A 25,837-nucleotide genomic window follows, 5' to 3' on the forward strand; every position below is an offset into this window, starting at 1 on the left:
AATTTGTGCCTTTTGTGGTCTAATTTTCTGTAAGCCTATTTTATAGCCTAAATAATTAATAGAATCTTCTCTTTGTAGTTTTTCAGGAGCATTTTGTCATACCCAACAAGGCAAAATTTTATTTACTTCTTCAAACATTCTTTCTAAAGTATCTACATTTGAATAAGATAGTAAAATGTCTTCCATGTAATTGTAAACTATAGATTCAGGAAATTGCTTAGGTATAGTTCCTGACAGCTGCCATATAAAATATTGGCACAGGGTGGGACTATTTAACATTTCCTGTGGGACAATCTTCCTTTGATATTTTTTAGCATGCTGAGAATTACTATTAAAAAAAAAAGAGAGAGAGAGAGAGAATTACTATAAATAGGCATTGTGAAGGCAAATTTTTCTCTGTCTTTTTCTTGTAAAGGTATAGTGAAGAAACAATCTTTTAAGTCAATAACTATAAGAGGCTATTCTTTAGGCAATAGGAAAACAGAGAAATTCCAGATTGTAAAGGGCCCATTGGTTGACTCTCCTTATTAGCAGCTCTTAGATCTGTTACCATTCTCCATTTTCCAGATTTTTTTTTCCTGAAACAAGATTTTGCCGTAACTATCAAGTCTGTCCTGGAACTGGCTCTTGTAGACCAGCCTGGCTTCAAATTCACCTGCCTCTGCCTCCTGAGTGCTGGGATTAAAGGCATGTGCCGCCACTGCCAGGCTCCAGATTTCTTTTTAACAACAAATACAGGAAAGTTACAGGGGCTGGTTTATGCTGTGGATTTATAGTTGCTTTGTGACACCTGAAGTTAATGCTAAATTACTTTAAAAATTTTTGTAGGGAGTGGAAAAAAAGTTACAATAAATTAAGGAACACTTGTTTTGCAACTCTGTTCATAAAAGAAGCCAGCTGTTAAGGCATTCTGAAAAAATCTCTGAGCCTATGTGTATGTAGAAATATACATGGTCTTTAATATTTTAGAATTCTTTTCCTGAAGAGGTGCTTGTGACTTCTGAAGTGGCACATTGTATCAGTCTACATATGTGTATTTTAAAATTATTACTCTTCTAAACCATGTAACAGGAATAGTTATTAATTGTAGGCGTCATATTCTTACTTCTCTTCTTTTTGAGCAGAAACCTTTCTAATACTCGCATTCTTTTCCTACCCACATTCCAGAGAGGCACCATAGTGATAGAAGCCATTGGCTCTGAATTCATACACATATAAATGCTCATGCTGTCATTTAATAATTGCCTAGTCTTATTTTCTTCATATACTAAAACAGAATGTCTAGTCTGACTGTTTCATCAAACTGTTTTCAATGTCAGACAAAATATAAGAAAACAAATACAGCCGGGCGGTGGTGGCGCACACCTTTAATCCCAGCACTCGGGAGGCAGAGGCAGGCAGATCTCTGTGAGTTTGAGGCCAGCCTGGTCTAGAAGAGCTAGTTCCAGGACAGGAACCAAAAGCTACAGAGAAACCCTGTCTCGAAAATCAAAAAAAAAAAGAAAAGAAAAGAAAAAAGGAAGAAAACAAATACATATAAACAAATGTATGTACATGTATTACTATATCCACATTTTAGTATTGATAGGAATAACCTTTATAGATTTCCTATACCATTAGTAATTTTGGTGGTAATTATAATCTTGATTTGAAGTAAAATGTGGGAAAGTTTTGTTGTAGGTTGATTCACATAGTTCTTAATTAACCTTTTCTTTCTGGTTCAATCTTGCAGGCAACTGATATTAAGGAAGCATCTCAGAAATGCAAGCAAAGGCAAGACCTTATAGAACGGAAGGATAGACATGTAAGATTCCTTTACTAAAAAGTTGTTACCTTAACTTACCATAACTTGTTTTCAGGTTGGGACAAATGGTTATTGTAATTGTTTGGAAACTATCCCGAATCCTCCTTGTTCTGTTAGTTTCTCTATGAAGGAAACTAAGATTTGTAAGTGTAGTAGATGTATAAAAGGTAATTGGAGAAAATTCCTTAAAGCTACTCATATGGCTATATCTCATAGGTTTTAAATTTTTTATTTTGGTTTAAATGCTGTAATTTTTATTATCTGTCTATCTTCCTTCCTTTTTTCTTCCCTCCCTCCCTCTCTCCCTCCCTGCCTCCCTCCCTCTCTCTTTTCCTTCCACAGGGTTTCTTTGTGTAGCCCTTTGACTGTCCTGGAACTCACTCTGTAGGCCAGGCAGGCCTCAGAGATTTACCTGGCTTTGCCTCTGAGTGCTGGGATTAAAGATGTGTGCTACCATGCCTTACTTAAAATGTAATTTTTAATGTTGTCATTTGACTAAGATTGCTCAGAGGAGCTTACTATTGTAATTCTGTAGATAGGAAATTTTTTAGGAACAGTAGTGATAGGAAATGAAGCCAGGGTTCTGCTGTACTCCAGCTTCTATTTACAGAATTTAGGCTGTGGATTGGGATGATAATTTCCCACATGATGCATAGTGCTAATTGTATTGCTCTAAGGTCATTTAATGTAACCTTTATACCTAGAATTGTTCCTTAATTTTAAAATTCCATTTATTTTTTATTTATTATATATAATTATTTATTATACATTTGTTTGTTTGTTTATGTATCTCAAGATGTGTATAGAGGTCAGAAAAAACTAGTAGAGTTGGTTGTCTTCTTCCATATGGGTTGTTTGACTTGGATCTTTACTCCCTGAGCCCTTGGCTGCTCTTGAATCTTTGGTTTTGAACCCAGTCTGCTAGTCTCTGGTCTTTTGACTGAGGAATTGACACCATTATATTCAGTTTGTATTGGTAGACCTGTCTTGGTATTTTGTTGATTTTGTGTGTTTGGTGTTTTATTATTGTTTGCTTCACCACTGTTCTGTGTTGACTTACTCTTTCCTGTAGCAGCGTGCCTATGCTGTCTTTCTCTTTAGTCTGAAGGATTCTTCCATGTATCTTCTGTAGAGTAGGGTTAGTCGGAAATTCCTTCAGCCTTTTGTTGTTTGTTTTATTTTGTGGAACGCTTGTCTTTTTCTTTAAAATAGGACAGACCGTTTAGCTGTGTGTAGTAGAGTGAATTGGCACATGTTGTCTTTCAGAGTTAGAAATATGTTGTTGCGAGACTCCAAACTATTAAATATGCTGTTTTTCTAGTGGGCCTGCCACTCTCTGTGACTGTTGCTTTTCCCTTGCCGCTTTTAAAATACTTTTTTTTGTTCTGTACATTTTCGTGTTTTAATTATAACCTGTTTGGTGTTCAAAATGCCTTCTATACCTGGATCAGTATCTGTATCTAGATTTGGGATTTTGGGAAGTTTTCTGTTAAGGTTTTGTTAAAAATGTTTTCTATGCTTTTGGCATGAAATCATTCTTTTATGATCATGATTTGGTCTTTTGTCATAATACCCCATAACTTTTGAATGTTCTGTTTGTACCTTCTGTTTTTCATCTCTCAATTGTCTGTCTGAGTGTTCCAATTTCTTCTACTCTGTGTTCAAATCTTGATATTCTGTCCTTCCCTTGATCCATTATGTTGGTAAGGTTTTTTGTGGAGCTTTTTAATTTGACTTAATGAATTTCCTATTTCCGTTATTTCATATTTGTTTACTTAGTTATTTATTCATTGAGTGTTTATGCGTGTGATTGTGTGTTATGACGTGTGTAGGGGTCAGAGAACAGCTTATGAGACTCAGTTCTGTCCTACCATGTGGGACTTGGGGATTGTCTTAATTTGGGTTTTATTACTATAAAGAGACACCACGACCATGGCAACTCTTATAAAGGAAAACATTTAATTGGGACTGGCTTACACTTTCAGAGAGAGGTTTAGTACATTTTATTCGTGGTGGGAAGCATGGTGGTGTGCAGGCAGACATGGTGCTGGAAAGGAGCTAAGAGTTCTACATTTTGATCTGCAGTCAGCAAAAACAACTGTGTGTCACACTGGGTGTAGCTTGAACATGTACGAGACCTCAAAGCCTGCCTCCACAGTGACATACTTCCTCCAGCAAGGCCACACTTACTCCAACAAGGCCATATCTTTTAATAGTGCCTCTCCCTATGGGCTAAGCATTCAAATGCATAGTCTGTGGGGGCCATTCTTATTCAAACTACTACAGGGATCAAATTCAAGTCTGCATAATTGCTGGCATTCACTTTTACTCACTGAGCTATCTTACCTTTGAGAAGGATCTTAATGAGAATTTGGACATGATTAGTCTTTTTCTTGAACTTACTATGTAATAGCCCGAGATAATCATGAACTTTGGATTCTCCTGTCTCTGGTGCTGGGATTATAGGTGTGAACCACCATTCTGGACTTATGCAGTGTTTAAGATAAAAACACAGAACTTCATGCGTGCTAGGCCGTCATTCTACCAGTTTAGGTGTATCCCCAGCCTCCTTCCTGTCTTCAGTTTTCACATTTGTCTGCTTCTATATGAGACTTGCCTTGAGTCTATCCTGCTTAGAATTCATGAGTTTCTTAGTTCTGTTTAGTGGTTTTCTGTGAAGTTGGAAATTTTGGGGCTATTTGTTTCTTCCAGTATTCTTTTTACCTCCTCATTTTCTGTTTGATGTATCACAGGTCTCTACAGAAATGTTTATTTTTCTTTTTCGTTCTCAAACTGCAAAATCTGAGTTGACATTGTTTGGTTTACTTATTCTTTGTTAGGCTTTTTGAGATCTGCTTTTGAGTCCTTCTAACAAAACCTTGTTTTGATTAGAACACTCTCAGTTCCAGAATTTCTTATTGGCTGGATTTTGTATTGTCTGTTTTAAGTCTCTACATCTGTTAATATTGTCTCTTTTGTGAAACTGTTGTTTCTTTTAGATATGGTTTTCTTATGTTTGTAAAATATGAATAGATATTTTAAATAAAGTCCTTAGTCTTTTCTAAGTCCATTTCTTGGCTTGTTTGGATATTTTTTCTGTTAGCTTTTTTTTTTCTTGTGTGGCTGCCAACTTTCTTATTTCTTAGAATGTATTAACCATTTTTGGTCAAAAATACACAATTTAGATAGCAGAATGTGGCACGTCTAAAGATTAGTTCTCTTCCATTCACAAAAACATGATGTTCTTACTCATTGATGATGAATGGCTGCTTGTTTGTAATACTGTGGCTTGAACCTAGGCTCTCACTCCAGGCTCTACTACTGAGCTTTATCTTTAGCCTCATTAATGATGTTAGTGATTGTCTAGGGACTTTCCTCGGTCTTTAAAGTAGTATTTATTGGCTTTTAAGTCACTGTTGGGTTAGTCTTCTCACAGCTGAACAGACAAATGCCTGGAACCATTATGTGTGCCAAACTTTGGAGGGTGAATTGTTGGGCTCTGCCCTTAGCACTCAGTTCAGTCATGTTCTAACTGTTCAGTGATTTCCAGTTTGTTTGTTTTTGTTTTAAATAAGAATGTAATAAACTTGGGGTTAATTCCATTGTAAATGCACACATCTGTTCCAGTCTTCACTTCCTGTTTTTCTAGACTACAGGGTGAAACAGGCAAGAGCTCAGGTAGCCCTGGATATGCACAGTCCTATTTTTTTAGGTACCACTCTGGACACCAGAAGCTTCCAGAGGCCTAATTGAACAGCTCAGTCCAGTTTCTCTTTTTAAGACTTTTGCTTTGCTTGTTGTTTGCTACAAATGTTATTCTTATCCCTCTTCAAGCAGCTATGATATTCAGTAATTCTTCTGCTTGTTCTTGACAAGTATGTTCGGGAACAAAGTTGTTTTGCACTGGGTAAGCTGTGAATTAGATTGGATTTAGTCAAGCCTTATGAATACTGTTTTTTAAGAAACCGCTATACAAAGCAGATAATGACAATTCTCCAAAAGTTGTTGGGTTGTTAGCTTTCACTAGCATTGTGGGTTATTATCAAGGATGTGGGGAAACAAAATAGGTGTAGGAATTGGACATGTTTAAAACTTTACAAAGCTTATCACTTTTACCAGATTCAGGGTAGATTTGGTTTGGCTAGTTAACATTTCCAAGTTTGCTACAAACATTTGATTAAAGTTAATATTGATAGTTTTTGTCAATGTTTGTTGGTTTTTATAGAGAAGAAGGTTGTAGAATTCCTTATTTCACTATTCCTGATGAAATCTAAGTCTATTCTATATCTACAGAAAAGTGTTGCTGGGATTTTAATAAGAATTGTATTAAACCCTGGGGGAGAATGGAAAGTTTTACTGTTTGAGTCTTCCACTCCAGGAACACTGTATGTGTCCATTTATTTAGACTTTTTTTCTGCCTTCTGTCAGCACTGACTGTTTACAGCACACATTTATTTCATTTGTGTTTTGTTAGGCTTAAACCTTAATCTGCCTATTTCCCCTCTCTTTCTCTCCTCCACAACCAGATTCTGTGGATTTTTTTAGATACCATGTCACATGTAAATAGGGATAGCCTCAGTTTTTCTCTTCTGATTTATTTGTTTCCTTTTCTTGCCATACCTCCTCTGTTAAATAAAAGTGATGAACGAACACAGACTGTCTTGAGATCTTAGGCAATGAATTTCCACCGCTAAGTATGTATGTTGTAGGCTTTTTATAAATAGAATGCACTTTAGAAGATTCAGGAAGTTTCTCTATATATTGTTTCTGAGAATATTTATTTTGAATGAAGTTAAATTTTTGTCAAATATCCTTTGTCTATTGATAAGTTTGTATTGTTTTCTTCTTTACACTGTTGATATGATGGATTTACATTTGATGGTTTTTTAATAGTAAACCAACCTTATTTCCCTAACATGAACCCCACTTGATTGAGGTATATAAATGTGCATCTCTTTTTCATATATGAATGGCATTGCTAACATTTTGCTAACAGATGTTTTACTCTGTTTATGGAGGATAGTGTTCCTTTTTACTATGTCTGTAATTCATTTCCTAAAGTGAACAGGGCAGTGACTTTGTGAAAAGGATGTGTATGAGACAAGTATTGATTCTTCTTTAAACATTTTCCATAATTCTGAAGTGAAACTATTTGGTCCTAGAGGCTTTTTTTTCTTTTTTAATATTAATGTATTTATGTTGGAGCAGGCTGTGAACACTATGTAGCACACATCCTGCTTGTAGAAGTCAAAGGACAGTTTGTTGACTCGGTTCTTTCCTTCCACTGTATGGATTCTGGGGATCAAATGAACTCAGGTTATCATGCTTGGTGGTGGGCACCATTACCTGCTGAGCCATCATGCAGGCTCCCTAGAAATTTATTTTAGAAGCATTTAAAGTTATGGATTCAATTTCCTAAACATGACTTTTAGATTGTTCAAATAACCTCTGTTATAAGTTTTGGTAATTTGTGTTTAGAAAGCAAATCGGTTTGCTTTATTCAAATTGTCAAATTTATGGGTGTACTTGTATCCTTCAGTACATATCTAGAGACTTTAGTTAGATCCATGTGTTATTTCATGGGCAAGTTGTGTTTCTTCCAGTTTTCCTCCCAGTTCTATAATGTCTTACCAGAAGTTTGTTAATGTCCCCCCTCTTCATTTAGTTTTAATGCTTTTTTTCTTTCCTGTTTTATTTTTTCTTTCTATTTATTGTCATCTTATTTTTCTTCTGCTGCTTGCTGTGGTTTTATTTTGCTTTTCTTCAAGGTGTAATTTACTGATCTGAGACATTGTGAACACTCTTGCTGATGCACATTCTCCTTTCATCACTGCTTAAGCTCTGCCCTACATATTTCTTTAAAAAAAATATTTATTTATTTATTATGGATACAATATTCTGTTTGTGTATATGCCTGCAGGCCAGAAGAGGGCACCAGACCCCATTACAGATGGTTGTGAGCCACTATGTGGTTTCTGGGAATTGAACTCAAGACCTGTGGAAGAGCAGGCAATGTTCTTAACCTCTGAGCCATCTCTCCGGCCTCCTGCCCTACATATTTTGATATGTTCTATTTTTATTTTCATTCAGTTTACTGTATAAATTCAGTTTAGTGTTTTCTCCAGTTTTTTTTAATTATTTTGTTTATTGTATACAGTTTAAACAAGCCTGAAAATATTTAAAAAATGTGTAAAATAATTCTCAAATGCAGTGAAACATTTGAGATTTAATAAATATACATTCCAGTATCAGAAGTATTGAAAAAATAATTTTAAATGTAATACTTTGATTCAAATGAAAAATTAATTATTCATGAATACAGAAATAGTCAAATGAAGAAAAACATTTTTCTGATAAAGTTAATTGTACTTTATTAAGTGTTAAGTTCCCTATATGTGCTTATGTATTATTTATGAACTTGTTTAGTTTGATTTTTTTTTTATTAAAAATTTCCGCCACCTCCCATTTCCCTCCCCCTTCCCCCACTCTCCTCTCCCTCCCTCTCCAGTCCAAAGAGCAGTCAGGGTTCCCTGCCCTGTGGGAATTCCAAGGTCCTCCCCACTCCATCCAGGTCCAGGAAGGAGCGCATCTAAACAGACTAGGCTCCCTCAAAGCCAGTACATGCAGTAGGATCAAAACCCAGTGCCATTGTCCTTGGCTTCTCAGTCAGCCCTCATTGTCCGCCACGTTCAGAGAGTCCGATTTGATCCCATGCTTTTTCAGTTCCAGTCAAGCTGGCCTTGGTGAGCTCTCATTACATCAGTCCCACTGTCTCAGTGGGTGGGTGCACCCCTTGCGGTCCTGATTTCCTTACTCATGTTCTCCCTCCTTCTGCTCCTCATTTGGACCTTGGGAACTCAGTCCTGTGCTCCAATGTGGGTCTCTGTCTCTATCTCCAACCATCGCCAAATGAAGGTTCTGTGGTGATATGCAAGATATCCATCAGTATGGCTATAGGATAGGGCCATTTCAGGTTCCCTCTCCTCAGCTGCCCAAGGAACTAGCTGGGGACATCTCCCTGGACACCTGGGAACCCCTCTAGAGTCAAGTCTCCTGCCAACCCTAAAATGGCTCCCTTAATTAAGATATATACTTCCCTGCTCCTATATCTACCCTTCCTTTATCCCAACCATCCCATTCCCCCAAGTTCTCCCCATCCTCCCCTTCTCACTTTTCTCTCCCCATTTTCCCTTACCCCCATCCCACCCCACCCCCAAGTTCCCAATTTTTGCCTGGCAATCTTGTCTACTTGTAATATCCAGGAGGATAACTATATATTTTTGGGGGGGTTCACCTTCTTATTTAGCTTCTCTAGGATCACGAATTATAGGCTGAATGTCTTTTGTTTATGGCTAGAAACCAATTATGAGTGTGTACATTTCATGTTCCTCTTTTTGGGTCTGGGTTACCTCACTCAGGATAGTGTTTTCTGTTTCCATCCATTTGCGTGCAAAATTCAAGATGTCATTGTTTTTTACCACCGAGTAGTACTCTAATATGTATATATTCCATACTTTCTTCATCCATTCTTCCATTGAAGGGCATCTAAGTTGTTTCCAGGTTCTGGCTATTACAAATAATGCTGCTATGAACATAGTTGAACAAAAGCTTTTGTAATATGATAGGGCATCTCTTGGGTATATTCTCAAGAGTGGTATTGCTGGGTCCTGGGATAGGTTGATCCCGAATTTCCTGAGAAACCACCACACTGATTTCCAAAGTGGTTGTACAAATTTGCATTCCCACCAGCAATGGATGAGTGTACCCCTTACTCCACAACCTCTCCAGCAAAGGCTATCATTGGTGTTTTTGATTTTAGCCATTCTGACAGGTGTAAGATGGTATCTCAAAGTTGTTTTGATTTGCATTTCCCTGATCGCTAAGGAGGTTGAACATGACCTTAAATATCTTTTGGCCATTTGAACTTCTTCTGTTGAGAATTCTCTGTTCAGTTCAGTGCCCTATTTTTTAATTGGGTTAATTAGCATTTTAAAGTCTAGTTTCTTGAGTTCTTTATATATTTTGGAGATCAGACCTTTGTCTGTTGCAGGGTTGGTGAAGATCTTCTCCCAGTCAGTAGGCTGCCTTTTTGTCTTAGTGACAGTGTCCTTTGCTTTACAGAAGCTTCTCAGTTTCAGGAGGTCCCATTTATTCAATGTTGCCCTTAATGTCTGTGCTGCTGGGGTTGTACGTAGGAAGCGATTTCCTGTGCCCATATGTTGTAGGGTACTTCCCATTTTCTCTTCTATCAGGTTGAGTGTGTTCAGATTGATATTGAGGTCTTTAATCCATTTGGACTTGAGTTTTGTACATGATGATAGATATGGATCTATTTCCATTCTTCTACAGGCTGACATCCAGTTATGCCAGCACCATTTGTTGAAGATGCTTTCTTTCTTTTATTGTGTACTTTTAGCTCCTTTATCGAAAATCAGTTGTTCCTATGTTTGTGGGTTAAAATCCGGGTCTTCTATTCGATTCCATTGGTCGACTTCTCTGTTTTTATGCCAATACCAAGCTGTTTTCAATACTGTAGCTCTGTAATAGAGTTTGAAGTCAGGGATGGTGATGCCTCAAGAAGTTCCTTTATTGTATAGGAGTGTTTTGGCTATCCTAGGTTTTTTGTTTTTCCATATAAAGTTGATTATTGTCCTCTCAAGATCTGTGAAGAATTTTGATGGGACCTTGATGGGGATTGCATTAAATCTATAGATTGCCTTTGGTAGAATTGCCATTTTTACTATGTTGATCCTCCCAATCCAAGAGGAAGGGAGATCCTTCCATTTTCTGGTATCCTCTTCAAATTCTTTCTTCAAAGACTTAAAGTTCTTGTCAAATAGATCTTTCACTTCCTTGGTTAGAATTACCCCAAGATATTTTATGCTATTGTGGCTATCATGAAAGGTGATGCTTCTTTGATTTCCCTCTCTGCTTTCTTATCCTTTGTGTATAGGAGGGCAACTGATTTTTTGGAGTTGATCTTGTATCCTGCCACATTACTAAAGGTATTTTATCAGCTGTAGGAGTTCTTCGGTAGAGTTTTTGGGGTCGCTTATGTACACTATCATATCATCTGCAAATAACGAAAGTTTAACTTCTTCCTTTCTAATTGGAATCCCCTTGATTTCCTTTTGCTGTCTTATTGTTATTGCTATTGCAAGAACTTCAAGCACTAAACTGAAGAGATATGGAGAGAGTGGAAAATAAGTACACTACAGACTTGCCAGTAGTCTATCTGGTGGAAGCATTTTCTCAGCCGAGGTTCCTTTTTCCTGATAGCTCTAGCTTTCTAGAAGTTGACAAAAAGCCATCCCGTACAGGATCTAAACTCAAGTCTTCACACTTAATAGCAAGTGATCCACCCTCCAAGCCATCTCCCAGCTACTTGTCTGCCTTTTTGTATGTCCTCATGCTTTTGTTGCTCTTGGGAAATTCCTAAAAGTACATTTACCTTAGATTATGTGTTTTCTAAGACCTCTGTTGGTAATTTATTGTAATGATAGTGGATAAAACTCATCTTACAGTGGTTTGAGATTATTTCCAAAGGTCTTTCATTATAAATCATTTGAAAAACTTGTTTGAAGTAGTCTTGGAAGGGGATAGAGTTAAGTATTTATAGGGACTGTTCTTACTTTGTGGAAGATAAAAACTGCAGATGTAATGAGTTTAAAGTAAGATATGATTTTAAACTATTCTAATGGGAGTATGGGGCAAGGACATGAGCTGACTTAATAGTGAAAGGCAGCAGTAAGACTGAAAAATGGAGGAAATGAGGAATTTACATAGGAATGAGAGTGTGTCAGGTAGTTTTGACTGCCATTTTTGTGACTGTAAACCAGTTTTTCAGGATGCTTTACATTATTTCAGTTGCTTAGATATAGCAGAAACATGTAGTTAGTTAGAATTAAGCTTATTTTCTTTTCAGTATAACATGAGCTGAGGATCAGTGGGTCTTAACAAGGAAATGATTGAATGGCACGTTATGGAACCCAGGTGGCTAAAGAAATAAAGGAGATGATGGATTGAGATGGTAGTAAATGGCTCAATAGATTTCAGGATCCTTTGGATTTAAAGAATAGGTAAACTAGGAATACCGGGCAAAATATAGTGGAGAGAAGGAAGTAATTATCATAGAATAGCTTTGCAGAAATACAGTTTTCAGAAGCTGTGTGGCTTTTAGTGAATTACATTGTCTACAATATAAGGAAAATGTCATTGAAGTTAAAGAGGTTAAAAAAAAACACAGAGACCAAAAAGATTGACTTTCTGTGTTTAGGTTGAAGTCACATGACCCACAGGCATAACGGTGGATTAAAGAAGACAGTGAATCAGGTGCCAGAGTCATCAGTCTGTAAGTAGTGAGGGAGAGCCTTGAGGGAAGTAGTTAATTTGCTACAATGATGATGGGTAGCATCATCTGATCCAATGGTATTAAAAGAAACTGAAATAGAGCCCAATGAAAGGAGAAAGGAGGTAATTGCCATGAGGGAACCTCTGACTTTGGTTCTAAACCTAAAGTAAAGATTTATGGCCAATAAAGGCTTACTTGAGAGATCTCAGCAGAGAAGTATCTTCCAGAAATACCCAGGTTTCCGCTAGAATAAGAAAGTACATTCAAAGAGATTAAGCAACACTACAGTAGTATTAAAACCTGGAGATGTGAGATTTAAACTTGCTATGTGCTCATGTTCAACATCAGTACCAATCGTAGTGGGACTGATGTGATTGTTGGTGGTATTGATAGTCTGCTGGATGAAGGTAATGAGTGTGTTATAGTTGAGAAAGCATAGCCAAAAAAATAAGGAGTCATTGAGGTGTGTTTCTGTTTTTTAAAGTCCAATTTAAAGACTTTCTGTTGGTAAACCTTTTGCCCAATCTACTGGGTTTTTTCTTTTATTATTATTATAAAGTATATCATTGTACCGAGTGTTCAACATTTATATATGTTCAGTTTCTTGTCTCTTGTGGGCGGGCTTAGATGTTTTTATGTGTTTAGTGAATGAATTCTTGTTCTTTTTTTTTTTTTTTTTTTTTTTTTTGGTTTTTCGAGACAGGGTTTCTCTGTGGCTTTGGAACCTGTCCTGGAAGTAGCTCTATAGACCAGGCTGGTCTCGAACTCACAGAGATCCACCTGCCTCTGCCTCCCGAGTGCTGGGATTAAAGGCATGCACCACCATCGCCTGGCTCAATTCTTGTTCTTATACTCTGACATGCTCACTTATTCTCCTGAATGATTTGTATTTTGTGAGTTTCATGGCTGAATATTGTGATTTCTTGTCTATTTCTTTAATTTTCAATGTGTGTATATACATAAACATTCTGTTATTTCTCTTTGTTTGATATAGAAGACAGGATTTGGCATATGTTTGCTTTATTTTCTTGATAGCACTAAATTTGAATTTCAGAAAGAAATCCTAACTATAAGGAATAAAGTGTGGTGCTTCAATATGACAAGACATGATACTGAGGCTAATTTTTTTTTTTGCAAGAATATGTGGGGAGCATAGTGAAAATGTCAGTAAAGCTTGAGTGATGTCATTTAATACAAGTGTTTATAAATAAGATACAAGTAGACATTGAATAAGTATAAAATCTTAAAGATATCCCATTATAAATTATTTTTATTTGTTCTGTCTACATTTTCCATATTCTTTTTTATTGCTTTATAAATAATACCATTCAAAATTTCCACCTCCCCTCCTCCCATTTCCGTCCTGTTCCCCCCTCCCCCTCCAGTCCTAAGAGAGGACAGGGTACCCTGTCCTGTGGGAAGTCCAAGGCCCTCCCCCCTCTGTCCAGACTTAAGAAGGTGTGCATCCAAATAGACTAGGATCCCAAAAAGCCAGTACATGCAGTAGAAACAAATCCCAGTGCCATTATCATTGGCTTCTCAGTCAGCCCCAATTGTCGGCCACATCCAGAGAGTCCAGTTTGATCCCATGCTCCTTCAGTCCCAGTCCAGCTGGCTTTGGTGAACTCCCATTAGATCAGGCACACTGTCTCAGTGGGTGAACCAACCCCTTGCAGTCCTGACTTCCTTGCTCATATTCTCCCTCCTTCTGCTCTTCAACTGAACCTTGGGAGCTCAGTCCAGTGCTCCCATGTGGGTCTCTGTCTCTATCTCCATCTGTCTCTGGACAAAGGTTCTATGGTGATATTCAAGATAGTCATCAGTCTGACTGTCAGGACCCATGGGCCCCGACATAGAAAACTATTTTCCCTCACTCAACTGGTACGGAGACGTGAGAAATAACCAGACACAGCTTACATCATCGTCACGGAAAGGCATCTCAGGCTTCTCTCCATCCTGAAGATCTACCCTCATTTATTGTACAAAACATCTTTTTTTAACCCCCCAGTCAACCTGGGTAGATACCTCATTAATATTCTCTTTCCGGGGGACACAGGACAGGGAAACACCTGCAACTTAGTCATCAGCTTTGGCAAACACCTCTCCCCAGGTGATGTACATTTTTAACAAAAGAGAAAGGAGCAGCACATCCTGGCTATTGTTGAGACAATGACAGCCTGTCTGAAGGTCTATGTGACCACCTCAGGTGGGACCCATGGCTTCAGAGCCTGGCTGCCACACCATATAGAAATATGGGCCTACAATCCACTCTCTCTTATTAAATTTTAACAACCCCTGTGCTTCTGCAACAGGTCAGATGGGTCGCGCCTGGCTTGGGCAGTCTTTTTCCATTGCTGGTGGGAATGCAAACTTGTGCAACCACTTTGGAAATCAGTGTGGTGGTTTCTCAGAAAATTAGGAGTCAATCTACCTCAAGATCCAGCAATACCACTTTTGGGAATATGCCCACGAGATGCCCAATCATACTACAAAAGCGTTTGTTCAACTATGTTCATAGCCGCATTATTTGTAATAGCCAGAACCTGGAAACAGCCTAGATGCCCTTCAATGGAAGAATGGATAAAGAAAGTGTAACACACCGGGCGGTGGTGGCGCACGCCTTTAATCCCAGCACTCGGGAGGCAGAGGCAGGCGGATCTCTGTGCGTTCGAGGCCAGTCTGGTCTACAAGAGCTAGTTCCAGGACAGGAACCAAAAAGCTACGGAGAAACCCTGTCTCGAAAATCCAACAAAAAAAAAGAAAAAGAAAGTGTGACACATCTACACATTAGAGTACTACTCTGCAGTAAAAAACAATGACATCTTGAATTTTGCATGCAAATGAATGGACATAGAAAACATTATCCTGAGTGAGATATTCCATATTCTTTATAATTAATTTATTATTGCTCATAATGGAGGAAAGAAAGAAATGTGACTTAGAAATAAAACTAGTTAAGACATTATGCAATGTGCTAAATTAACAGATTATACAATGTGCTAACTTTTATCTATTTTTAACACAACATTCTAGTTATAAAAGTAAGTTAAATGTAGAAGTTTATATTTGTGTATATCTGGTGGGGTTTTTTTTTTTTTTTTTGGTTTTTGTTTGTTAGGTGTATGTATGTATATGGGTGTTTTGCCTCCTTGTATGTCTTTGCACCACATGTGTTCCTAAAGCTACAGGAGGGCACTGGATCCCCTGAAACTGGAGTTACTGGTGATTGTGAGCTGCCATGTGGGTACTAGGAATCAAGACCAGGACCTTTAAGGAGCTCTTAATCACTAGCCATCTTCCAGTCCCCCATTTGTAAATGTCTTTAAAGAAAATGATATTTTTAGAATACTATTATTTTAATTAAATTCTTTGACAATAAGTAGCAGTCAATACATCTGATTTTAAAAAAATTTATACTGATTATAAGTCAAAACTTTTAAATATAAAGATGATTAAAATTTCAGTGTTAACTTGAATTGTTAGCAGAACAGAATTTCGTTGAAAGAAAATTCTTTGATTTTAAAAGTAAGAACTTACAATTAGTACCATTTTTTTTTTAATTTTGGTCATTTGTGTGGTATATATTTCTGTAAATATTTGGGCATCTGGTTTTATGTGTTTTTATTCACCAAGTATTTTAATGAGCATTAATTATATGTTAAGTTGCTCTTAAGTACTTTTGATACACTTACCTACTAGTATACCTCTTAATGAGAGAAGTGCGTGTGTACATGCGTGTGTGTGTGTGTGTGTGTGTGTGTGTGTGTGTATGTGGTGACCCAACCCTAGGTCTTCTGTAAGCTAGACAGGTCAGCTTTTCCAGTGAGCACCACACCACTCCCTAGACAGTTTAAAGCTATATCACTGTACAAAGCTAATAGACCAGAAGAAAACAATCTTGGACACTAGCCTGCTTTTGTTTTGTTAGATTAAGGAACTTCAGCAGGCCTTAACAGTCAAACAGAATGAAGAACATGACCGGCAGAAGAGAATAAGCAACACGCGCAAGATGATCGAGGACTTGCAGAATGAACTCAGGACTGTAGAGAACTGCGAGAACCTTCAGCCTCAGATTGATGCCATCACAAATGATCTGAGGCGAGTTCAGGAGGAAAAGGGATTGTGTGAAGGAGAGATCATTGACAAGCAAAGGGAAAAGGAGATGCTAGAGAAGCAGAAACGGAGTAAGTTTCTTGGGGGCAAAAAATGGTTTATAAAATGGAGCCTTGCTTATTTCTCTTATTCTCACCCCCTCATACTGATTCTTAGATAAAACTTGAGATCTTTGGTCATTTAATCTGTCTGTCTGAATGCTAGATACATATAGTTGAAAGACATTCAGGAAGAGTGGCACTTCCCTGGCTACCTTAAGTCCCAGTGGTAGCAGTTTGTTGTGACAGTCCTGCTTTTATTATCACATCATATTTCGGTGTTGCTTAATTAACTTTATATACCTTAGCTTTCTGTTTTCTCTTGAGTCTAGATTTTACTCAAATTGTTATTTCTCTCTTTTTTTGTTTTTCGAGACAGAGTTTCTCTGTGTAGTTCTGATTGTCCTGGAACTTGCTCCTGTAGACCAGGCTGTGCTCAAACTCACAGAGATCCACCTGTCTCTGCCTCCCAAGTGCTGGGGTTAAAGGTGTGCGCCACCACACCTCCATTGTATTGTAATTCCAAAATTACTGTATTAGTAATGCTGACATTTTTACTGTGAATTTTGTCAGTTCTTGTGTATGTTTTGTATGCTCAGGTACTAATGTAGTACTCCCATTCTTACTTTTCATATTCAAGTCTCTCCTATATATGATTTCTATTTGAAAAGTAAAGCTTTATTGGGGACTATAATTGCATGTACTTTCTTTTTGTTTTTTGATTTTTTTTCAAGACGGGGTTTCTCTGTGTAGCTTTCGTGCCTGTTCTGGAACTAGCTTTTTCTTATAGACCAGGATGCCCTTGAACTCACAGAGATCCTTCTGCCTCTGCCTGATTAAAAGCACCACCATCACCTGACTGTATATGCTTTCTTAACAGTTTGACTTCTAAACTTATTTACAGCCAGGTACATTATAATTGAATTGACTTTTATTGATAATATTTTTAAGAATTTTAATTTCCTTTTTTTAGAAACACCATTTGTTGTAGCTTATCTTTAAATTAAGAACAAGTTGTTATTATTTGTATATCTGGGCATGCAGTTGCCCCTAGGCACACATGGAGGTCAGAGGACAGTCTTCTGGAGTTGGTTTTATTTTCTTACCAGCATATGATCTGTGAATCAAGCTGAGGTCATCAGGCTTACATAATGAACACTTTGATCCACTCATCATCTCACCAGCCCAGCATTTTCTTAAATTTGGAAAGAGAAAAATCCAACTTTTTTTTTTTTTTTTAATTCTGTATCTTGCTGTCCTGCTTTCGTCTAACCAGGTTGTTTCCAAGGCCTCATCCAAGATCCTCACTCATCCGAGATTTGTCTCATGCCACTCCTGCACTAAGTCAATTGATTCCTGAATTTCATCGTCTTTCCCCAACCGTCCTCCTCTCTTTATTTTCTTATGAGTTTAGGTAACTTTCTAAGAAGGATACTGAAAATGAATTTCATTGTTCTTGAACTACCTGAGACATTTTACATTTAGCATTCCCCTTTCTTGATTTTATTATATATTCAGCTATATATTAAAGGTGGAACTGAATATCCATTTTTTTCTCTCAGAATAAAAAAAAATCTCAAGGCCCTTGCTACTATTTCTGCTAGAAAAGCTACTCCCCCCCAAGTGCTTTGCTTTTCAGTAGCTTCAGGGTCATTTTTTATCTTAAGCATTAAGTGATTTTGAAAGATCTGTCATGGGTGGTATTTATAACCTAGATTTAAGATATTCTGTATTGTTTACAGGTTGATGTACTAATGTTTTCAGAGAAATGATACTTTTCCTTCCAATTTTAGGTGTGGGTGATCATATCATACGTTTTGACAATCTGATGAATCAAAAGGAAGATAAACTGAGACAGCGGTACCGGGACACATACGATGCTGTCTTGTGGCTCAGAAATAACAGAGATAGGTTTAAGCAAAGAGTCTGTGAGCCCATAATGCTCACGGTAAGAAATTTTATTCCTTTTTGTAATATCAGTCAGTTTTACTGTTAGGAAATTGTAGGTTTTTGTTGATATAAGAAGTCTTATTTTTATTATGACCCTGGGTTTTTGTTTGCTTGTTTGTTTTTGTGTTTTTTGAGACAAGACTTCTCTGTGTAACCTTGGCTGTCCCTGGAACTTACTCTGTAGTCCAGGCTAGCCTTGAACTTGAGATCCACCTGCCTCTGCCTCTCTTCTAACTGCTTAGGATTAAAGGTGGATGTCTCCACCACCTAGCTAAGACCCTGGTTATTCATCATTGGACTTGTAAGCATTGCACGGCTGAATCCATACATAAGTTTTTTAAAGTGCCCTTTAACCATAATAGTATATAAGCCTATGAATTTTTCTCAAGAAAGAGGTTTAAAACTGAAGGGGCTGGAGAAAAAGTTCAGTCTGTAAACTGGCCATGAAGACCTTGATTTGATCCCCATAAACTGTATATAAAGGGGAAATAAAGATCCCCAAAAACTATATGTAAAGGTGGATGTTGGCGATGGCATGCCTATAATCCCAGCACTGAGGAAACAGATAATAGGGTCTCTGGCCAGCCAGTCTAGCCAGATTTGCAGCTCCACATTCAGTGAGAGACTCTCCAAACCAGATAATTTGGAACAAAATTGAGGGAAGCACCCTATATCATCCTCTAGCATCTGCATGTATGTGCACACAAAGGCACACACACCCCATAAAAAGATAGGAAATGGGATTTTCTAACCTACAGTTGTGCATATAGTAAGCTTGCTTGACTAATGTTTAGATTATTAGATTCAAAACTGTTTAAGAGGAAGAAAACTGCTATAAAAATGTTGATAAGGGATGATTGACAGATAAGCAAGAAAGTTATCTTGTATAAAAAACATTCTGAGGATTTTGTGAATGAAGCAAATAATTGATATAATTACTGTGGATCATCAGGAATAGAAAAACTATAGCAAATAATTTAGTGAAGTTTGGTCACTAAATTTCCATCAAACTATCAAGTAATTAGTTTGACTTTATAAAGGGATGTAAGAGTAAGAAAACACATTCCTTAATGGTGATATACTAGATATAGATAAATAAGATTAGAACCCCCCCCAAAATAACCAAAGAATAATTTTTCCTGGGCATTTTTTCTTTGAAAAATTGTAATTTATCTTTGCAGAATTCATGATGAGCCCTATTTTCTCTAACCATACTCTATTAAGATAGCATAGATTTAATTCTTATTATATCTGATATTAGTAAAATTTATTTCCATAACACATTCTTTTCTTCACAGTTGCATGTGCCTCTAATCTCAGTTCTCAAGCATCTGGGGCAGGAGGATTTAGAGTTTGATGCTAGCCTCAGCTACATAGTTCCTTTCTAACCTGGGTTACATAGTAAAACCCTGTCCTCCTAAACCAAGCAGAAAGAACAGCAAAGAGAATATTTTTCCAAAATTAGGAACATAATTTATATTTAGTGTTTTCATTGTTTTAATCTATTGATAAGGACTGTAAAAATCCTTGCTATAAGTTATATGCATATAGTTATTTACACTTTTTTTAAATAACAACCTCAGTAATAGTTCAGAACTTAATCAGATTTGTCATCTGATTGTCTTAACTGTATAACTCATAATCAGCATACATCACTAGTTGGAGTATATTTACATATTTAACTACATCTGAGCATTTAAAATAAAAAGATGTATTCTACTTTTCAACCTTCATGTAGTGACTTTTCACTCTTCTTGCTTCTGTTTCCATTCGTATCTGTATGTATGTGCACTTACCTAACCCGTCAAGTCTACCTGAAAATGAACCTGCATCAGCATGTTAAGAATATATATGTTGAAAATGTCAGTCATATAGCTTGTTCTATTTCTGTGATTTATTTCTAATGACTTCAGTCTAGAGCAGGAGAAATTAGGATAAGATTTATAGATACTAGTCTCATAGTAATATTTATAATAACAACTATACCTTATATTAACAGAAGTAATGTGCATAATGAAGAAAATTCTTAAAAGATACTGGTAGGTGAGATAAATTACCTTTTATTTTCACAGTACAATTCAGTTCAACCATTAAAATACTGTTGTAGGGTCTGGGGATAGATTATTTGATAAAGTGCTTGCAAAACCTGAATTTGATCCCCAAGAATCCATGTCAAAAAACCAACCGTGGTGGTGTGCTTATAATCTTAGCATTAGGGAGGTGGAGGCAGATGGATCACTGGGGCTCTCCATCAGCCAGTCTAATCTGCTTAGTGAGTACCAGGCCAGGTGAGTTTGAGGAACAATGATGATTGTCCTCTGACCTCTACTTATACGCATGTAGGTGAACCTGCACACCTGCATACATATAAACATAATGCTACAGGTTAGGTCTAATAATAAATGAATGCGTTTATAACGTTAATGAATTATAAAGTGAGTTGAATAGGTTATGTAGAAATTTTTCCTTTAAAAAATAATGAAACAAGCCGGGCGGTGGTGGTGCACACCTTTAATCCCAGCACTCGGGAGGCAGAGGCAGGCGGATCCCTGGGAGTTCAAGTCCAGTCTGGTCTATAGAGCTAGTTCCAGGAGAGGCTCCAAAGCCACAGAGAAACCCTGTCTCAAAAAACAAAAAACAACAACAATAAAAAATTATGAAACAGGAGACTGCATCAACCAGATGATATTAAGAATGGTATGTCTGCTATGCCTGCCAGTCTGTATCTTACTTCTTTGTGAAGGTATAACTGTAAAATTCTCTTAGAAGTTTAGTTTTCACTGAATACCAGAAAGAAAGGAATAGGATTCTAAGAAACAGGAAGCTGAAGAACCAATGCTTTGTATAAATTTTACTTGAGGATATGCATTACACCTGGAAAAAGTGGAAATTATCCACTGCTACACTGGCACTAACTGGCTAGTAACCAAAATGACTGTGTGAGATTTCAAAGAATTACATGAGCTGTTTACACAAGGTGAGGCCTTTTTGTTCTTAAATGGAAAGATATTTCTAATGAATACACCCTGGAAAAACTTGAGAACCAAATCATGTCTGGCTCATCCATAGCAGTTGTTTTTGTTCATTCTACTTGGAGTGAATATCAGCTTGCATCTTCATTCATTTGCACTTCTTCCAGTAGAGTAATTGAATATAAAAAAAATGTGAAATGACAGCCACCAGATGATTGTAGAGTGTGTACTTGGATGATCATATCTCACAAAGATTGTTGTCTGTCTGTAGCCCCATTTTTCTACATTTGCTGATGTTTTCTAGAGAATAGTATTGGCCAATGTTTAGATAACAAACCTTTTATTTACTTTTTTAACCATACTATCTCTCTCTTTTTTAAGGCAGTTTTAGAAATTGCATCTAGGGCCCATTACATAGTAGACAAGTACTGTCCTACTGAGATATATCCCCAGGCCAGAGCCCTGGTCAAAAATAGCATGTTTCATAGTAAAGCATCCTGTGTGAATACTTTGTCTTTCATCTAGCTCTCCTATGAAATCTACTAGACAGCACTTTCTACTGTGTCTTTGTTAGTGAAAACTGTATGGTTCTTTGCTTTGCATTTTGCTCATTCATGTGTAATAAAGAAAGATTTAATATTCTGGAGACAGTTCTCCACTTACCTGTCTTAGTATCTTCCATAGAATTGAGTCACTTGTGCTATAATATCTAATTAGCAAATATTTTTTAACATGTTTGTAAAAGTTGTGTGTGGTATATACCTATAATACCAGGACCTATGAGGTTGATGTGAGAGAGGATCACAAGTTTGAGGCCTGGAGCACAAGCCACATAATGAATTGCAGGTAGAATCACATAGTAGAAAAAAAACACCCTAAAATCCTAAATAAATAAATTTATGTTTTAGCTATGGAAATCTTTCGAATGGCTTCAACAGCTGGCCAACATAACAAGTTTTTTCCATGTGTCTTATGAAGGTTTTATTACGGTTTTATACCTATGAACTATTACCAAACGTAATAGGATGTTTTTGTCAAGGTTAAGAAGGAAAGTACTAAGTTTCAGGGAAGATGAGAACTGTTTATATTCATAGGTAGCAGTCTCCAACTCCAGTGAGTTAACCAGAGGGAAACTAAGGTTGTTTCTGAAATAATTTAAAACTCATTGTGCAGCAGATCTTCATATGATTGTTCTGAGTAAAAAACAAAATGTTTGGAAATTAGGAGTAAATTTCATGTAATTAAATACATCCAAGATATTTGCATATGCTCTAAGATTATCAGTAGGTTTCAGGAAAAAACTAATTTTTCCTTTTTTTTAGATTAATATGAAAGATAATAAAAATGCAAAGTATGTTGAAAATCATATTTCATCAAATGACTTAAGAGCCTTTGTGTTTGAAAGTCAAGAGGATATGGAGATTTTCCTCAGAGAGGTAAGTACTAACCAACACTATGTTCTGATTGACAAGGCACCTTCTGATTTTCTCCTTTATGAGTTTGTGTTGACTGAGGTTTCTGTCCCTCCCAGTCCCGCAGCCATTCAGTCCCAAAGAAACACACAGAGGTTTACATTAATCATAAACTGGTTGGCCTATTAGCTCGGGCTTCTTACTAGTTCTTATAACTTAAATTAGCCCATAATTCTTGTCTGTATTAGCCACAGCAAGGCAGTCACATCTTGCTTCCTCTACATCTGGGTGACAGCTACAGACTGAACTTTTCCTCTTCCCAGAATTCTTCTGTTCTGGTCGCCCCACCTATACTTCCTGCTTGGCTACTGGCCTATCAGCATTTATTGAATTAATACAAGTGGTAAATCTTTACATAGTACAAGTCGCACAGCAGATTTGTAATCTTCTTGTGTGCTCTGAAAAAATAACACCTTCCTTATCCTCAAAATATTCCCTTATTTTTATTTATTTGGTTTTTTTCGAGGCAGGGTTTCCCTGTGTAACAGTCCTAACTGTCCTGGAACTAGCTCTTGTAGACTAGGCTGGCCTCAAACTCACAGGGATTCACCTGCCTCTTCCTTCCAAGTGCTGGGATTAAAGGCGTGTGTCACCACTGCCCGGCAAGATTATACAGTGTTCTATCTGTATATATCTGTGTATATATTTCTACACACTGGAAAAGAGCAACAGATTTCATTATAGATGGTTGTGATCCATCATGCAGTTATTGGGAATTGAACACAGGGCCTCTGGAAGAATATCCAGTGCTCTTAACCTCTGAGCTACCTCTCCAGCCCCCACACTTACTCATTTTTTTTAATGTAAATGACATGAAAGAAGTTTTAGAATGTTAATATGTTCTTCATGAATGAGACTCCTTCATTATATTGCCTCAGCGTTGTTTTATCTTTTGCAGTATGTAAAAGGTTTATGGTTCAGGTTTGAGGGTTTGGTTTAGTTTGGGTTTTTATTCCTTTTGGAGTGGAGATGGTTTTTGGTTTGTTATTTGCGGCGGCCGGCGGGGGGGGGTGTCGTTTATTTGTTAGTGCTTTTTTTCTATTTTTGAGACCAAGTTTTCTACTCACCTAGAAGTCACCAGTTAGAGTAGGCTGGCTGGCCAGCGAAGTCTAAAGAGATATACCTGTCTCCACCTCCCCTCACTGAGATTACAAGTGTGCATACACACCCCACACACCCTCTGTTTGTATGTTCTCCAGGGGTCAAACTCTGTCCTGTGCTTACAAGGCACACACTTTACCTCTTAAACCCTCTCCCCAGCCCAGTGTATGTTTTACTTACTAAATGTACGCTTTATGGCCTGTCTTAGGGTTTTTATTACTATGACACTGTGACAACTCTTATAAAGAAAAACATTTAATTTAAGAGGTTTAGTCCATTATTGTTATAGCAATGAACTGTGTGTTCCCCTTTCTCCACATCCTTGCCAGCATGTGCTGTTGTGTTAGTCAGGGTTAACTAAGGATCAGGTTAACCCTAACTAGGGTTAACAGATAGGGTGAAAATATATACATATGAAAGGGCCTTATTAGAGTGGCTTACAGCCCAAGTAGTCCAATAATACTGTCTCCTGGTGAAAAAGCCAAGGATCCAATAGTTAATTTATTCCAGAAGACTAGATGTCTCAGCAGTTCCAATCTGGTGCTAAAGTCCTGGGAGGTTGTATACATCTTTGAGTTTTCTGTCCATGTTGGAATCCCAATGAAATAGGTTCTAACACCAGCAAAGGAATGGCTCAGGGTAGGACTTGCCAGTGAGAGTGAGGGTAAGCACACAGAAAGCACAGCTTCCTTCTTTCATGTCATGTGGGCTGCCACTAGAAGGTTTAAGGTGGGTCTTCTGACCTCAACTGATCCAGCCAAGAACATTCCTCACAGGTGAGCCCAGCTACTTATGTTTTAGTTGCTTCCAAATGTGGTCAACTTGACAGCCAAGACTAGCCATCACAGCTGTCATTTGTTTTATTGATCTTTGCCATCCTCCCTGGAATAAGATGAAATGTCTGAGTAATTTTAATTTACATTTCCTAGATGACCTCAGGGTGAAGTGTTTCTCAGCTATTTGTTTTATCTTTTGGAAATTTCTTGCCCTATTCTTTTCAATTGGCTTGTTTTCTTGATGTTCTACTTTTTCTTGTTATTCTTCATATATTCTAGACACTAACCCTCTTCCATGAGTGAGTTTTTTTGGATATTGTATATTTTTTATCTAGAGTTTCTGTTGAAATCTGTTTGCTTATTATGTCTGCTATAGTTGGCCATCTGTTTATTCAGTATGGTAATGGTTTTCTTGAATAAGCTTAACTGCTTAAAATTCCTGTGTGTTAAATCTGACATTTGTGTTCCTCTGAGGTCAGTTTCTCTTAGTCAGCTAGCCTAGCCAATCAGTAAACTCCATGTTAAGCAAACTGCTTTTTCTCTTAGCTATGGTGGCATTTAATTCTCATACATAAGAATTTTTATTGTTCACTGAAATTGCACATCATACCGTTAGGATCAGTTCCCTTCTGAAGAGACTGACTAGCAACAAACTGAATTGGACTCAAACTTCAAAATGTTTGCAACCAAAGCAAATGCGTGTGAGTCTTTGTATGTTTGTGTGTGTGCACACATGTGTGCGTGTGGAATCCAGAGATTGGCCTTTTGGTGTCTTCCTCTCTCCGTCCAGATAGTTTTTTTTTCACAACAGAGTTTTTTTGGTTTATGGTTTTGGTTCTTGGCTCATGGTACAAAAGTGCTTGCAATGGATACAGAACTCTGGAAATCCAGTCATAGGAAACTCCACATTAATTTTTGAAGCAGAGTCTCTTGCTTAACATGGAGCTTACTGATTGACTAGGCTAGCTGGCTAATATGCTGTAGGAATCCTCCTATCTCTGTACCTACCCAATGTTTTGGTTATAGATATACGCTGCCCTATCCAGCTTTTATGTAGGTATTAGGGTTATGAACTCATGACAGGCACTTTATATAGTGAGCCATCTCCCTGGCCCCTCCTGTTCAGGCCTTCCCACTTCTGTTTATTGCTTTTTCATGATCCACTAGGATTTTTCCATACATTTATAGCTGAAGCATCAGCCAGAGATTGAAACAGGTTTGAGTATTCTGAGGTTTCTCATTTGTCAGGATCCTGACAAG

At 37.3% G+C, this 25,837-nt stretch overlaps 1 protein-coding gene across 3 annotated transcripts in view; it reads left to right on the top strand.

Annotated features, from left to right (window-relative positions):
• Smc5 (structural maintenance of chromosomes 5) overlaps positions 1-25,837 on the top strand; it is a 74,875-nt gene that overhangs the window by 17,245 nt on the left and 31,793 nt on the right. For all 3 annotated transcript variants that reach the window (XR_009057576.1, XM_057777979.1, XM_057777980.1), the window contains exons 8-11: positions 1,733-1,804; positions 16,084-16,339; positions 18,100-18,254; positions 22,551-22,664. Coding sequence is in view for 2 of the 3 variants with exons in the window: in XM_057777979.1 (XP_057633962.1) it covers positions 1,733-1,804; positions 16,084-16,339; positions 18,100-18,254; positions 22,551-22,664 (597 nt within the window). In the remaining variant the exon portion in view is untranslated. The remainder of the gene's footprint in view (positions 1-1,732; positions 1,805-16,083; positions 16,340-18,099; positions 18,255-22,550; positions 22,665-25,837) is intronic.

This window comes from Chionomys nivalis, chromosome 8 (genome assembly GCF_950005125.1).
Source record: "Chionomys nivalis chromosome 8, mChiNiv1.1, whole genome shotgun sequence".
Lineage (NCBI taxonomy): Eukaryota > Metazoa > Chordata > Mammalia > Rodentia > Cricetidae > Chionomys > Chionomys nivalis.